Genomic DNA, 15626 nt, shown 5'->3' on the forward strand with positions numbered 1-15626 from the left:
CCAGCGCTGCTACAAAGTAGATAATGCTCATTTTCACTTATTCTCTTAGGAACCTTTTTTTTAAAGGGGACTTGCTTGGGTTTTTTCTGACAAACTTTTAAAAATCATATTTGGACAACGTAACTAGCTATACTTGAAGATCTTTTGTTTCTATTTCAGATAAAAATGTGAACAGATATCTTTCTATAACTGATGTCTACATTTAGCTCTTTCACTTTTCCTTTGGAAGCAAAATAATCTGGTAATTTATTCCTCAGTTGCCCCTTTCATCTTTTTTCCTTTGGGGGTACTCATAACAATTTTGATGATCCTCATTCTCTGCACTGATACCCCTTAACCTTTTCTCTGAGTCTCTGCCAACATCAAAGTACTTTTTTACTATGAGATACAGCACGGGACAGTAAGAACTTGATTTTTTTTTGGTGCGGGGGGTGAGGAAGATTGGCCCTGAGCTAACGTCTGTTACCAACCTTCCTCTTTTTGCTTGAGGAAGATTGCCGCTGAGCTAACATCTATGCCAGTCTTCCTCTATTTTGTATGTGGGATGCCGCCACAGCGTGGCTTGAGCAGTGGTAGGTCCACACCCGGGATCCAAACCTGTGAACCCTGGGCTCTGTTCTTTTTCCTGTCCTGTGTTCACTAGTTAAGTAGCCTAGTTAGCTGTTTCTTCTTTAAAACTTGAGGATCAGAAGTTAAGGTGAAAACTGACTTACTTCACACTTGAAGCATCATGTTTACTTTTTTTTATTAAGATTATGATAGATTACAACCTTGTGAGATTTCAGTTGTACATTATTGTTAGTCATGTTGTGGGTACACCACTTCCTTTGTGCCCTCCCCCCACCCCCCCTTTTTCCCTGGTAACCACCGATCAGTTCTCCTTGTCTATATGTTAACTTCCACCTGTGAGTGGAGTCATACAGAGTTTGTCTTTCTCTGTCTGGCTTATTTTGCTTAACATAATACCCTCAAGGTCCATCCATGTTGTTGTGAATGGGACGATTTTATCTTTTGTTATGGCTGAGTAGTATTCCATGGTATATATATACCATATCTTCTTTATCCAATCATCACTTGATGGGCACTTAGGTTGCTTCCACATCTTGGCTGTTGTAAATAATGCTGCAACGAACATAGGGGTGCATGGGACTTCTGGAATTGCTGACTTCAGGTTCCTTGGATAGATACCCAGTAGTGGGATGGCTGGATCATGTGGTAGTTCTATTTTTAATTTTTTGAGAAATCTCCATACTGTTTTCCGTAGTGGCTGCACTAGTTTGCATTCCCACCAGCAGTGCATGAGGGGTCCTTTTTCTCCACAACCTCTCTAACATTTGTCACTTTTTGTTTTGGTTATTTTTGCCATTCTAACGGACATAGGGTGATATCTTAGTGTAGTTTTGAGTTGCATTTCCCAGATGATTAGTGATGATGAGCTTCTTTTCATGTGTCTATTGGCCATCCGTATATCTTTTTTGGAGAAATGTCTGTTCATGTTCCCTGCGCATTTTTTGATCGGGTTGTTTGATTTTTTGTTGTTGAGTTGTGTGAGTTCTTTATAAAAGTTGGATATATGACTTGCAAATATTTTTTCCCAATTGGTGGGTTGTTTTTTTGTTTCACTCCTGTGTTCCCTTGCCTTGAAGAAGCTCTTTAGTCTTATGAAGTCCCATTTGTTTATTCTTTCTATTGTTTCCCTTGTCTGAGAAGACATGGTGTCCAAAAAGATCCTTTTGATACTGATGTCAAAGAGTGTACAGCCTATATTTTCTTCTGGAAGCCTTATGGTTTCCGGTCTTACCTTTAGGTCTTTGATCCATTTTGAGTTAATTTTTGTGAATGGTGAAAAAGAATGGTCAATTTTCATTCTTTTACAAGTGGCTGTCCAGTTTTCCCAGCATAATTAGTGAAAGAGACTGTTTTCTCCATTGTATGCCCTCGGTTCCTTTGTTGAAGGTTAGCTGTCCATAGATGTGTGGTTTTATTTCTGGACTTTCAATTCTGTTCCATTCATCTGCACCTGTTTTTGTACCAGTACCATGCTGTTTTGATTACTGTAGCTTTGTAGTATGTTTTGAAGTCAGGGATTTTCATGCCTCCAGCTTTGTTCTTTTTTCTCAGGATTGCTTTAGTGATTCAGGGTCTTTTGTTGCCCCACATGAATTTTAGGATTCTTTGTTCTATTTTTTTAAAGAATGTCATTGGGATTCTGATTGGGATAGCGTTGACTCTGTAGATTGCTTTAGGTGGAATGGACATTTTAACTGTTTATTCTTCCACTCCATGTGTGTGGAATGTCTTTCCATCTCTTTATGTCATCGTCAATTTCTTTCAGGAAAGCCTTATAGTTTTCATTGTATAGGTCTTTGACTTCCTTGGTTAAATTTACCCCAAGGTATTTTATTCTTTTTGTTGCGATTGTGAATGGGATTGTGTTGTTGAGTTCTTTTTCTGTTAGTTTGTTGTTAGAGTATAGAAATGCTACTGGTTTATGTATGTTGATTTTGTACCCTGCAACTATGCTGTAGTAGTTGATTATTTCTAATAGTTTTCCAGTGGATTATTTGGGGTATTCTATATATTAGATAATGTCATCTGCAAACGGCGAGAGTGTCACGTCTTCATTGGCTATTTGGATTCCTTTTATTTCTTTTTCCTGCCTAATTGCTCTGGCCAAAACCTCCAGTACTATGTTGAATAAGAGTAGTGAGAGTGGACACCCTTGTCTTGTTCCTGTTCTCAGAGGGATGGCTTTCAGTTTTGGCCCATTGGGTATGATGTTGGCTGTGGGTTTGTCATATATGGCCTTTATTATGTTGAGGTACTTTTCTTCTATACCCATTTTATTAAGAGTTTCTATCATAAATGGATGTTGGATCTTGTCGAATGCCTTCTCTGCATCTATTTAAATGATCATATGGTTTTTGTTTCTCATTTTGTTAATGTAGTGTATCACGTTGATTGCCTTGCAGATGTTGAACCATCCCTGTGTCCGTGGTATAAATCCCATTTGATCATGGTGTGTGATCTTTTTAATGTACTGCTGTATTTGGTTTGCCAGAATTTTGTTGAGGTTTTTTGCATTTATGTTCATCAGTGAAATTGGCCTGTAGTTTTCCTTCTTTGTTTTGTCCTTGTCTGATTTTGGGATCAGGGTGATGTTGGCTTCATAGAATGTGTTAGGAAGTACTCCATCTTCCTCAGTTTTCTGGAATAGTTTGAAAAGGATAGGTATTAAATCTTTGAATCTTTAGTAGAATTCTCCAGAGAAGCTCTCTGGTCCTGGACTTTTATTTTTGGGGAATTTTTGATGACTGTTTGAATTTCTTGTGATTGGTCTATTCAGATTCTCTATTTCTTCCTGCTTCAGTTTTGGGAGGTTGTAACAGTCTGAGAATTTATCCATTTCTTCTAGGTTGTCCAGTTTGTTGGCATATAGTTTTTTATAGTATTCTCTTATGATCCTTTGTATTTCTGTGGTATCCATTGTGATTTCTCCTCTTTCATTTCTAGTTTTATGTATTTGCATCTTCTCTCTTTTTTTCTTAGTGACCCTGGCTGAGAGTTTGTCAATTATGTTTATTTTCTCAGAGAACCAACTCTTTGTTTCATTGATCCTTTCTACTGTCTTTTTTTTTCAATTTCAGTTATTTCTGCTCTTTTATTATTTCCCTCCTTCTACTGACTTTAGGCTTTGTTCATCTTTTTCTAGTTCTGTCATGTGTTGTTTGAGATTGCTTATGTGAGATTTTTCTTCTTTATTGAGGTGAGCCTGTGTTGCAGTGAATTTCCCTCTTAGGACCACTTTTGCTGCATCCCAAATGAGTTGCTATGGCATGTTTTCATTTTCATCTGTCTCCAGATAATATTTGATTTCTTCTTTAATTTCTTCAGTGGTCCATTGGTTGTTCAGTGGGATGTTGTTTAATCTCCATTTTTGCCCCTTTCCCAACTTTATTCTTATAGTTGATTTCTAGTTTCCTAGCATCATGGTCAGAAAAGATGCTTGATGCTATTTCAACCCTCTTGAATTTGTTGAGGCTTGCTTTATTTCCCAGGATACGGTCTATCCTTGAGAATGTTCCATGTGCACTTGAGACGAATGTGTAACCTGCTGTTTTTGGATGGAGTGTTCTATATATATCTATTAAGTCCATCTGGTCTAGTTTTTCATTTAATTCTACAATTTCCATGTTAACTTTCTGTTTGGATGATCTATCCATTGGTGTTAGTGGAGTGTTGAGGTCCCCTACTATTATTGTATTGCTGTTGATATCTCCTTTTAGTTTTGTTGATAGTTCCTTTACATACTTTGGTGCTCCTGTGTTGAATGTATATATATTTATAAGTGTTATGTTTTCTTGGTGGAGTGTCCCTTTTATCATTATAAACTGCCCCTCTTTCTCTCTATCTGTTTTGCTTTGAAATCTACTTTGTCTGATATAAGTATGACGACACTTGCTTTCTTATGTTCATTATTAGCTTGGAGTATCATCTTCCATTCCTTCGCTCTGAATCTGTGTTTGTCTTTGGGGATGAGGTGTGTTTCCAGGAGGCAGCATATTGTTGGGTGTTGTTCTTTAATCCATCCTGCCACTCTTGTGTCTTTTGATTGAAGAATTCAATCCATTTACATTTAGAGTGATTATTGAAATGTGGGGGCCTAATGCTGCCATTTTATCACTTGTTTTCCAGTTCTCTTGCATTTCCTTTGTTTCTCGTCCCATGATTTTTGGACTACCAATTCAAGTAGGTAGTTTTCTCTATTGGCTTACTTCTTATTTGTAATTTGTGTCTTTATTCTTGTTATTTGTTTAGTGGTTACCATGTGGTTTGTATAAAACATCTTATAGTTGAGATAGTCCATTTTCTGATAGCCTCTTATTTCCTTAGATTAAGCCATACTATCCCTTTCCTCTTCCCCTTCCATGTTGTTGTTGTTGTCAGATTTTTTTCTTCTTCATCTTATGTTGTGAGTTTGTGGTTAAAATGACAACATTATATTTATTCTTGGTGTTTCCCTTCCTTTTATCTTTAATGTTATACTTAGCCTTTGCTAACCTTTTCTGATGGAGAGCTGCAACTTTCTGATTTTGTTGTTCTACTTATCTCCTTTGCTCTTGGTTTTGTAACCCCTTTCCTTTTTTTGTTTTTTCAGGTATGAGGGTCTTCCTGAGCATTTCTTGTAGGGGGGATCTTGGGGCAATGAACTCCCTTAACTTTTGTTTATCTGGGAAAGTTTTTATTTCTCCATCATATTTGAAGGATATTTTCGCTAGATAGAGTATTCTTGGCTGCAAGTTTTTGACCTTCAGAGTTTTGAATATATCATTCCACTCTCTTCTAGCCTGTAAGCTATCTGCTGAGGAATCTGCTGACAGCCTTATGGGGGTTACTGTGTAGGTTATTTTCTTCTGCCTTGCTGCCCTTAATATTTTCTCTGTGTCATTGACTTTTGCAAGCTTTACTACTGTATGCCTTAGGGTTGGTCTTCTTACATTGATAAAGTTTGGAGATCTATTAGCTTCTGTCACATGGAGTTCCGTCTCTCTCCCCAGGTTTGGGAAGTTCTCAGCCATTATTTCTTTGAACAGGCTTTCTGCCCCCTTCTCCTTGTCTTCTTCCTCTGGGATACCTATAATCCTTATATTGCATTTCCCAATTAAGCCAGATATTCCTCGGAGAGTTTCTTCATTTCTTTTTAGTCTTAGTTCTCTCTCCTCCTCTATCTGTAGCATTTCTAAATTTGTATCCTCCAAATTGCTAATTCTGTCTGCTGTATTATCAACCCTACTGTTCGGAGTCCAGATTTTTCTTAATCTCCTGCATCTCCAATATTTGTGATTGGTTCTTCTTTATAGTGTCAAGGTCTTTTGTGACATAGCTCCTGAACTTGCTGAGTTGTCTATCTGTGTTCTCTTTTAATTCATTGAGTTTTTTAATGATGTCTATTTTGAATTCATTGTCATTTAGGTTATAGATTTCAGTGTCTTCGGGATTGTTTTCTGGGTACTTATCATTTTCCTTCTGTTCTGGACCTTTAATATATTTTTTCACACTGCTTGATGGTGTGGTTTTGTGCCTCTGCATAGAGATAGAGCTTGGTTACTGCTTCTACTTGCTTCTACTGGTCAGGGTTGGGGGCAGCTGTGTAATCTGCACCAACCAGGATCCCTCTCAGCTGTTCCTCACCGAGCCTGGGCCCCTCCTTGTGATCACAGTGGCCCTGTGGGGTCTCTCGTCAGCTGCATGGACAATCGAAAGGGGGCCTCAGGTTGCTGGTGCCTACTCTCACAGACCGCCTAGACACATTCCCTGCTTAGGGTCTACAGTGGTGTTATGGGCTTTCACAGTGGCCAGGAGCAAGTTCAGCTAGACTCGCAGCTCTGCCACCATCAAGTCCCACAAGATCTCACTTGTCCACTATGGGCCACAGCAGAGCTATGGGTATCTACTGCAGTCTGTGGTTAGCTCACCTAGCTGTGCCACTTCTGCGCCAGGGCCTTCCAGCCTTATGAGTGCCAGGCAGGGCCTCTCCACTAACGCTGAGCAGAGTCTTTCCCTCTAGCTTCTGTAGGACTGTGGATTTTTCCTCTGGACCAGGGAGCAGTCTCCCTGGGGCTCCAAATTGTCACTGCCCCCTCACACATCTCCCTGGGTCTCCCTTGTTCCCTTTGGGCCACAGCAGGGCTGTGTGTGTTAAATGCAGCCGATGGTTGCTCAGTTGGTGGAGCCCCTTTTGCCTCAGGGCCTCCCAGCAGTCTGATTGCTGGGCAGGGCCTCTCTTCTGAGGCCAAGTAGAGGCTTTCCTGGCGGCTGCTGTGGGACTGTGGATTTTCCCACTGGGCTAAGGAGGAATCAGTGGGGGCTTAAGCCTGTAGTCACCTGTTTCTGCTGTCATGCCTCCAATGTGCGCGCACACCCACCCTTGGTGCTGTGGCGATGCTATGAGCGTATCAGCCGGTAGAAAGTCACTTGCAGGTGCTAGGCTGTCTGGGGGCCAGAGAGTTTTCACCTATCTCCACCTCCTCCTGGGGGAAAGTCCATCCACCTTCCAGTGTATAGCAATGTGGGTCTCTCAGGCGTCATGAGGTGCGGTGTGGATATCCTTTGTTGACCAGTGAATGTCCAATTAGTTGTAGTTCAAAGGGAGAGAGACAAAGAAAACTGCTCACTCCGCCATGTTACTGACCACATTCTAGATTTTTAGTAGGTGCTACCAGATTGTCCTCCAAAAATATGATAAGCCATTTTATACTCACATCAGCAGTGTATGAAAATGAATGTTTATTTCCTCATATCCTCTTCAATTCTGGATTTTATCCATTTTTTCTGATAAATGAAAATAGTATCTTATCTTTTTTGTTGTTGGAGATTGAAATTTTAATCTTTTATATGGAGATTTTGAAATATTGATTTTCTTTTCACTTAAATTTTACTTTCAAATAGATTTTGATTGCCAGTTTCTTATGACGAGTAATCCTTCTCAGATAGTGAATGGAAAAGAGAGCTCTGCCTGGAGTTAAAATTTCACTTGAATAATTCCCAGTGAGAAAAACTACGTTCCGTAACTCTTAATTTGGCAATAATAGCTTTTGTTTGAGCATGTTCAAATCTTTTTTATTTTTTCAGTTATTTTATTGAGGTGTTATTGGTTTATAACATTGTATAGTTTCAGGTGTACATTATTATATATCAGCTTCTGCATGGACTGCATCATGCTCACCACCAATAGTCTAATTTTTATCTGTCATCATACATATGTGCCCCTTTGTCCCTTTCACCCACCCTTCTCTATCCCCTTCCCTGCTGGTAACCACTAATCTCTTCTCTTTGTCATGTGTTTATCTTCTACATATGAGTGAAATCATACAATGTTTGTCTTTCTCTGTCTGACTTATTTCGCGTAACATAATACCCTCAAGGTCCATCCATGTTGTTGCAAATGGGACGATTTTGTCTTTTTTTTTTCTCTTTTTAAAGATTGGCACCTGAGCTGACCACTGTTGCCAATCTTCTTTTTTTTCCTCCCCAAATCCCCCCAGTACATAGTTGTATATTTCAGTTATGGATCCTTCTAGTCGTGGCATGTGGGACGCCGCTTCAGCGTGGCCTGATGAGTGGTGCCATGTCCACGCCCAGGATCCGAAGCAGCAAAACCCTAGGGTGCTGCAGCAGAGTGCATGAACTTAACCACTTGGTCATGGGGCTGGCCCCGATTTTATCTTTTTTATAGACGAGTGGTATTCCATTGTGTGTGTATACCACATCTTCTTTGTCCAAACATCAGTCACTGGGCACGTGGGTTGGTTCCACTTCTTGGCTATTGTGAATAATGCTGCAATGAACATAGGGGTGCGTAAATCTCTTTGAATTGTTTATTTCATGTTCTTTGGGGAAATACCCAGTAGTGGGATAGCTGGATCATATAATATTTCTATTTTTAGTTTTTTAAGAAATCTCTATACTGTTTTCCATAGTGGCTGCACCAATTTAGTCCCACCAGCAGTGTATGAGGGTTCCCTTTTCTCCACATCCTCTTCAACAATTGTTTTTTTGTCATGCTAATTATAGCCATTCTGACAGGTCTAAGGTGATATCTCACTGTGGTTTTTATTTGCATTTCCCTAATATTTAGTGATATTGAACATCTTTTCATGTGCTTGTTGGCCATCTGTATATCTTCTTTGGAAAAATGTCTGCTCATATCCTTCTTTCCATTTTTTGATCAGGTTGTTTGTTTTTGTTGTTGTTGAGTTTTATGAATTCTTTATATATTTTGGAAATTATCCCCTTGTTGGATATATGATTTGCAAATATTTTCTCCCAGTTGGTGTGTTGTCTTTTCATTTTGTTCATGATTTCCTTTGCCTTGGAGAAGCTCTTTACTCTGATAGTCCCTTTTGTTTATTTTTTCTTTTGTTTCCCTTGACTGAGTAGATGTGGTATCCGAAAAGATGCTGCTAAGACCTTTGTCAGAGAGTGTTCTACCTATATTTTCTTGTAGGAGTTTTATGGTTTCAGGTCTTACATTAAAGTTTTTAATCCATTTTGAGTTCATTTTTGTGCATGGTGTAAGATGATGGTCTACTTTCATTCTTTTGCATGTGGCTGTTGAATTTTCCCAACACCGTTTATTGAAGAGACTTGCCTTTCTCCATTGTTAGGTTCTTGGCTCCTTTGTCAAAGATGAACTGTCCAGAGATGTGTGGTTTTATTTCTGGGCTTTCAGTTCCGTTCCATTGATCTGTGTGCCTGTTTTTGTACCAATGCCATGCTGTTTTAATTACTGTAGCTTTGTAGTATAGTTTGAAGTCAGAGTCATGATGCTTCCAGCTTTGTTCTGTTCTCTCAGGATTGTTCTAGCTATTCAAGGCATTTTGTTGCGCCATATTAATTTTAGGATTCTTTGTTCTATTTCCATGAAGAATGTCATTGGGTTTCTGATTGGGATTGCATTCAATCTGTAGATTGCTTTAGGTAATAGTGACGTTTTAACTATGTTTATTCTTCAAATCCTTGTGCATGGAGTATCTTTTCCATTTCTTTATGTCATCATTGATTTCTTTCAGTAATGTCTTACAGTTTTTATTGTATAGGTCTTTCACCTCCTTGGTTGAATTTGTTCCTAGATATTTTATTCTCTGTGTCAATTGTAAATGGTACTGTATCCTTCACTTCTCTTTCTGCTAGTTCATTACTAGTGTCTAAAAATGCAACTGACTTTTGTAAGTTGACTTTGGACCCTGCAACTTTGCTGTAGTTGGTGATTATTTCTTTCTTTTTTTATTTTTGAGGAAGATTAGCCCTGAGCTAACTGCTGCCAATCCTCCTCTTTTTTGCTGAGGAAGACTGGCCCTGAGCTAACATCCATGCCCATCTTCCTCTACTTTATGTATGGGACGCCTACCACAGCATGGCTTTTGCAAAGCAGTGCCATGTCTGCACCCAGAATCTGAACCAGCAAACCCCGGGCCACTGTGAAGCGGAATGTGAGAACTTAACTGCTGCGCCACCAGGCTGGCCCCGGTGATTATTTCTAATAGTTTTCTGGTGGATTCTTTAGGGTTTTCTATATATAGAATCATTTCATGAGCAAACAGCAACAGTTTTACCTCTTCCTTTTCAATTTGGATACCTTTTATTTCTTTTTCTTGCCTGATTGCTCTGGCCAAAACCTCCAGTACTGTGTGGAGTAGGAATGGTGAGAGTTGGCACCCTTGTCTTCTTCCTGTTCTTAGAAAGATGGCTTTCAGTTTTTCACTGTTAAGTATGTTGTTGGCTGTAAGTTTATAGTATAATATACGGCCTTTATTTTGTCAAGGTACTTTCTTTCTATACCCATTTTATTGAGAGTTTTAATCATAAATCTATGTTGAATCTTGTCAAATGCTTTCTCTGCATCTATTGAGATGATCATGTGGTTTTTATTCCTCATTTTGTTAATGTGGTGTATCACATTGATTGATTTGTGGATGTTGAACCATCCTTGTGTCCCTGGTATAAATCCCATTTGATCATGGTGTATGATCCTTTTAATGTATTGCTGTACTGAGTTTGCCAATACTTTGTTGAGGATTTTTGCGTGTATGTTCATCAGTGATACTTGCCTGTCATTTTCCTTCTTTGTGTTGTCCTTGTCTGGTTTTGGTATCAGGGTGATATTGCCCTCCTAGAATGTGTTAGAAAGCATACTGTCTTCTTCATTTTTTGGAATAGTTTGAGAAGGATAGCTGTTAAATCTTTGAATGTTTGGTAGAATTTGCCAGAGAAGACATCTGGTCCTGGGCTTTTGTTTTTTGGAAGGTTTTTGATTACTGTTTTAATGTCTTTACGTGTGATTGGTCTATTCAGATTCTCTGTTGCTTCTTGATTTAGTTTTGGGAGGTTGTATGAGTCTAAGAATTTATCCATTTCTTCTAGATTGTCCAATTTGTTGGCGTATAGTTTTTCATAGTATTGTCCTAGTTCTTTCTATTTTGTGGTTTCCATCCCTTCACTCTGAGCCTGTGTTTTTCTTTTGAGCTGAGATGTGTTTCCTGGAGCCAGCATATTCTTGGGTCTTGTTTTTTAATCCATCCAGCCTCTCTGTCTGTTTTGATTTGAGAATTCAATTTATTTACATTTAGAGTGATTACTGATATATGATGGCTTACTACTGCCATTGTATCTCTTGTTTTCCAATTATTCTATATTTCCATTGTTTCTCTTCCCTTGCTTTTCTGACTGCCATTTCAGTTTGGTGGTTTTTTCTGATAGTTTTCTATTTATGATTTGTGGCTCTATTCTGATTCTTCATTTAGTGGTTACCATGAGGTTTATGTAAAAGCCCTTATAGATGAAGTAGTCCATTTTCTAATAACATCTTATGTCCATTTGCCTAAGCACGTTCCATCCCTTTCCTCTTCTTCTGAGTTACTGTTGTCACAAATTCTTTTTTGTGTTGTGAGTTTATGACTAAATTGAAATGTTTATAGTTATTTTTGATGCCTTCCTTCCCTTTATCTTTTATGTTATAATGAAGTGTTTCCTAACCTGTTATGATAGAATCCTGCAGTTTTCTTATTTTGTCTGTCTGTTTATCTCCTTGCACAAGGCTTTCTAAACCTTTGGCTTTTTCTTTCAGGTGGAAGGGCTTCCTTCATCATTTCTTGTAAGGGGGATCTGGTGGCGATGAACTCCCTCAGCTTTTGTTTATCCAGGAAAGCTTTTATTTCTCCATTGTAGCTGAAGGATAGTTTTGCTGGATAGAGTATTCTTGGCTGAAAGTTTCTGTCTTTCAGTATTTTGAATATACCATTCTAGTCTTTTCTAACCTGTAAGGTTTCTGCCAAGAAATCTGCTGAAAGCCTGATAGGGTTCCTTTGTTGGTTATTTTCTTCTGCCTTGCTGTCCTTAATGTTTTTTCTTTGTCATTCTCTTTTGCCAGTTTTAATATTATATGCTTTGGAGAAGGTCTTTTTGCATTGATGTAATTAGGAGTTCTCTTGGTTTCATGTGCTTGTAAATCTAGTTTCTTCCCCAGGTTTGGGAAGTTCTCAGCTATTATTTCTTTCAACAAGCTCTCTGCTCCTTTCTCATTCTCTTCTCACTCTGGAATACCTATAATCCTTATATTGCTTTTCCTAATTGAGTCAGATATTTCTTGATGGATTTCTTCATTTTTAAAAAACCTTAGTTCTCTCTCCTCCTCTACCTGAAGTATTTCCATATTTCTGTCCTCTAGTTCACTAATTCTGTCCTCCATAGCATCAGCTGTATTTTTTTAATGGTTTCTAGATTATTTTTTTATGTTATTGTTTTCTTCATATACAGCATTTCTCTTTGGTTTGTTTTGTTTTGTTTTGGTATAGTTTTGATCTCTGGTGAAGTATTCTTTCTATTCATTAATTTTGTTCCTGAGCTCATTGCACTGTCTTTCTGAGTTTTCTTGTAACTCTCTGAGTTTCCTTATGACAGCTATTTTAAATTCTCTGTCATTTATATTGTAAATTTCTGTGACTTCAGTATTGGTTTCTGGAGACTGGTCTTTTTCCTTCTGCTCTGAAGTGTTACTGTAGTTCTTCATGGTGTTTGATGAATTGATCCTTTGTCGGCACATTTGTGGTAGTATCAGGTTGCAGATTCTACCTGCCACCACTGAGGGGATGGCAGAAGCTCTGTTTTCTGAGCTGCCCCTGTTTGCTGGAAGTTGTGCGAGTAGGGCTACTCTGCATTTGCCCAGACTGATCCCAGCCACTGTGCAGGTTGTGCTTACGGGGGCAGGGCATCTGCACTGGGCAGGCAGGTTGAGGCAGCTGGGGCCTCTTTGCTCAGCTGGGGACCGGCTGAGCTGCTGCACACTAGGCAAGAGGGGTGCCTACATGGGTGCTGAGCCAGTACTTGGTGTAGAGCATTCCCACTGGCAGGGCTGCCATGGCACGATGGACACCCCCATGGGCTAAGCTGCAACTCTGAAATTGTTTGCACAGGCCAGGATGTCCCCGCCTCATTTTACAGTCACATCAGCTGCTGCATTAAGATCCACGAACTGGCTCACTCCTGCTAGGGAGGGGGAGGCAGAGGGGTGCACACACCTAGTTCCACAGCCTACCAGGTATCCAGTCTACTCACCTTCAGATGTATAGCCACATGGATCTCTCAGACCTCCGGTTGTGCTGTGCAGGGTATCCTCTGCTGATAAATGAATGTCCCTTTAGGGGAGAGACTAAGAGAACACCTCACCTCACTCCACCATGACTGACATCACTCTCCTCAATACTTAAATAAAATGCAGTGTTTGTAAAAAAAAAAAAAAAAAAAAAAAAAAAGGCTATGATTCTTAACTTGATGAATGACTTCTGTTAAACATACTGATTATCCCAATTTTAAATATTTATTAGGGAGAAAAACATTTAAGTGCCTTTCATCAGGATGTTCTTACCAACTTAAATCTTTTTGAAGAAAGGGGAAAATATCTTATACTTTCATTATCTTATTTATAATAAAGTATATAGGTTTTGTTTTAAAGATTGTTTAATTGGAAAAGGTTCTGTGCCCACAGCTTTTCTCATTCTCTCTTTTCTAAGTTCTAACTTCTGCCTGTTCTATTACCTTCGCAATCAGAAATCACTTACTGGATTCCTTCTGTATTCCTGCTACTGTGCTGTTCACTGAGATACATAAATGAATAAGGAAGTCTCTGCCTTCAGTGAGGGTTTAATCTAGTACAGGAGACATACTCCTAAACCAATAAATCAGAATACCATTTAATAAGTATAAAATAGAAACATATATGTGGCACTGAAGGGGGTATGATTAACTATCTTGGGAGAGGAATGTGGTAAGAGAATTTTTCTTCAAAAAATTGAGCTCCGAAATATATTTTAAGGGGTAAATAGGAATTAACTAGTAAAACAAGGTCAGGAAAAGACATTCCAAAAAAGGAGGACAGCATTTGTAATTCATTCAACAGTTTTTATTGAACATGTACTACGTGCTGGTTCTCACCTCAGCAGGTTTGCCCTTATTTATTCTTACTCTTCCTGGAATACTATTCTCCTAGATCTTTTTTTTTTTTTTAGGTTCTTTCCCATCTTTTTTCTATTCACCTGTCAGCCCCTCAGAAAGGTCTTCTCCAGACACCTTACTCCCACCTCTGCCCCCCCCATTATGTAATTCATCATCCTACTTAATATTGTGGAACTTTTATTAATTGAAACTAGCTTAATGTTTGTATAATCATATGCATTTGTGTGCATAATGTTTATATAAAATATTCCAAGTGATGTATTTGTTTATGTCTCTCTTCTGTTTCATGAAGGCATTTAATCTATCTTGTTTATTGCTATTTCTCCAGTGCCTGGCATATACTTTATGTTATAACTTGTTCACATAATTCTTATATTTGAGTCTCATAATAACTCTGAGCAAGATATAGGGTGTAATGCTTTTCTGCATTTTATATGGCTAAGCACTTGAGACCTGAGAAGCTTATTTGCCTAATTTCAAATGGAAAATAAGTGGATGATAGGGGTTTAAAATCCCTGGTGTCTTGGCTTCGATTCTAATACTTTTTCTGCTCTCTCATGCTGCTGAGATTTCTTATTCAGAAGTTCAGGAAAGGACTTCTAAACTTTCTTATTTTTGTTAATCCTAGTGAAATCCTTGTTATCTCATTTATATGGATACTAATATCCCATCTGTACCATAGTTATAGAGTAAACTATTTCTCCCAGGAAATTGGTTGCTTACCCACCATCAAACAATGTTAATTACCCTTTCTAAAGAAATATTTACCTGCATTTAAAGCAAAAGAAAACTTGGGAAAGCTTTTTAAATGTATTCCTTTACTTTTAACTTTTTTAAAACAATCTTTTTTTTTTTTTAAGATTTTATTTTTCCTTTTTCTCCCAAAGCCTCCCAGTATGTAGTTGTGTATTTTTAGTTGTGGATCCTTCTTCTTGTGGCATGTGGGATGCCGCCTCAGCGTGGCTTGACGAGCGGCACCATGTCCGCACCCAGGATTCAAACTGGTGAAACCTGGGCTGCTGAAGCACAGTGTGAGACATTCAACCATTCGGCCACAAGGCCAGCCTGTAAAACAGTCTTTATTTCATCTGTTTCCATGAAATGTGGGATTAAAGCCCCAACTTATAGTGTGAAATACTACTTGGAACTGTTCTCATAAACTGGCTGATTGATTAATGAGCTAGCTAATATTTAAATTTCTAAGCCTTTCTTATCAATTGCTATCAGCTATACAAAACACAGAATTGATCAAGCCCAAGCCCAGTTGGTCTTTCTAGAATAGTTTTAGTTCAGTAATATTTTATTTTTAAATATCTGACTCAATTGTAAATTTTATAAAATATATGTTAATAATCTGTGACATGTTTGTTTTGTTTTAATAGGCAAGAAAACAGCATATCATTGGTAAAAGCTTATTGGAATGAACTTTTTACACTTGGTCTTGCCCAATGCTGGCAAGTGATGAATGTGGCAACTATATTAGCAACATTTGTCAATTGTCTTCACAGTAGCCTTCAACAAGGTAAAAAAAGCACCTTCTTAATTTCCTTTTCCAGGATATAAGATGGGGATCAGTTTTATAAAGCGTTATGATTTAAGTTAGATATCTGATCATT

General features: G+C 38.4%; 1 protein-coding gene across 5 annotated transcripts in view; it reads left to right on the forward strand.

Moving 5' to 3' along the window:
* NR2C1 (nuclear receptor subfamily 2 group C member 1) overlaps positions 1–15626 on the forward strand; it is a 65116-nt gene that overhangs the window by 41914 nt on the left and 7576 nt on the right. For all 5 annotated transcript variants that reach the window (XM_046646468.1, XM_046646473.1, XM_046646470.1 and 2 more), the window contains exon 11: positions 15393–15532. In XM_046646468.1, the coding sequence (XP_046502424.1) occupies positions 15393–15532 (140 nt within the window). The remainder of the gene's footprint in view (positions 1–15392; positions 15533–15626) is intronic.

The sequence above is a fragment of the Equus quagga genome, chromosome 19 (assembly GCF_021613505.1).
Source record: "Equus quagga isolate Etosha38 chromosome 19, UCLA_HA_Equagga_1.0, whole genome shotgun sequence".
In the NCBI taxonomy this organism is placed as follows: Eukaryota; Metazoa; Chordata; class Mammalia; order Perissodactyla; family Equidae; genus Equus; species Equus quagga.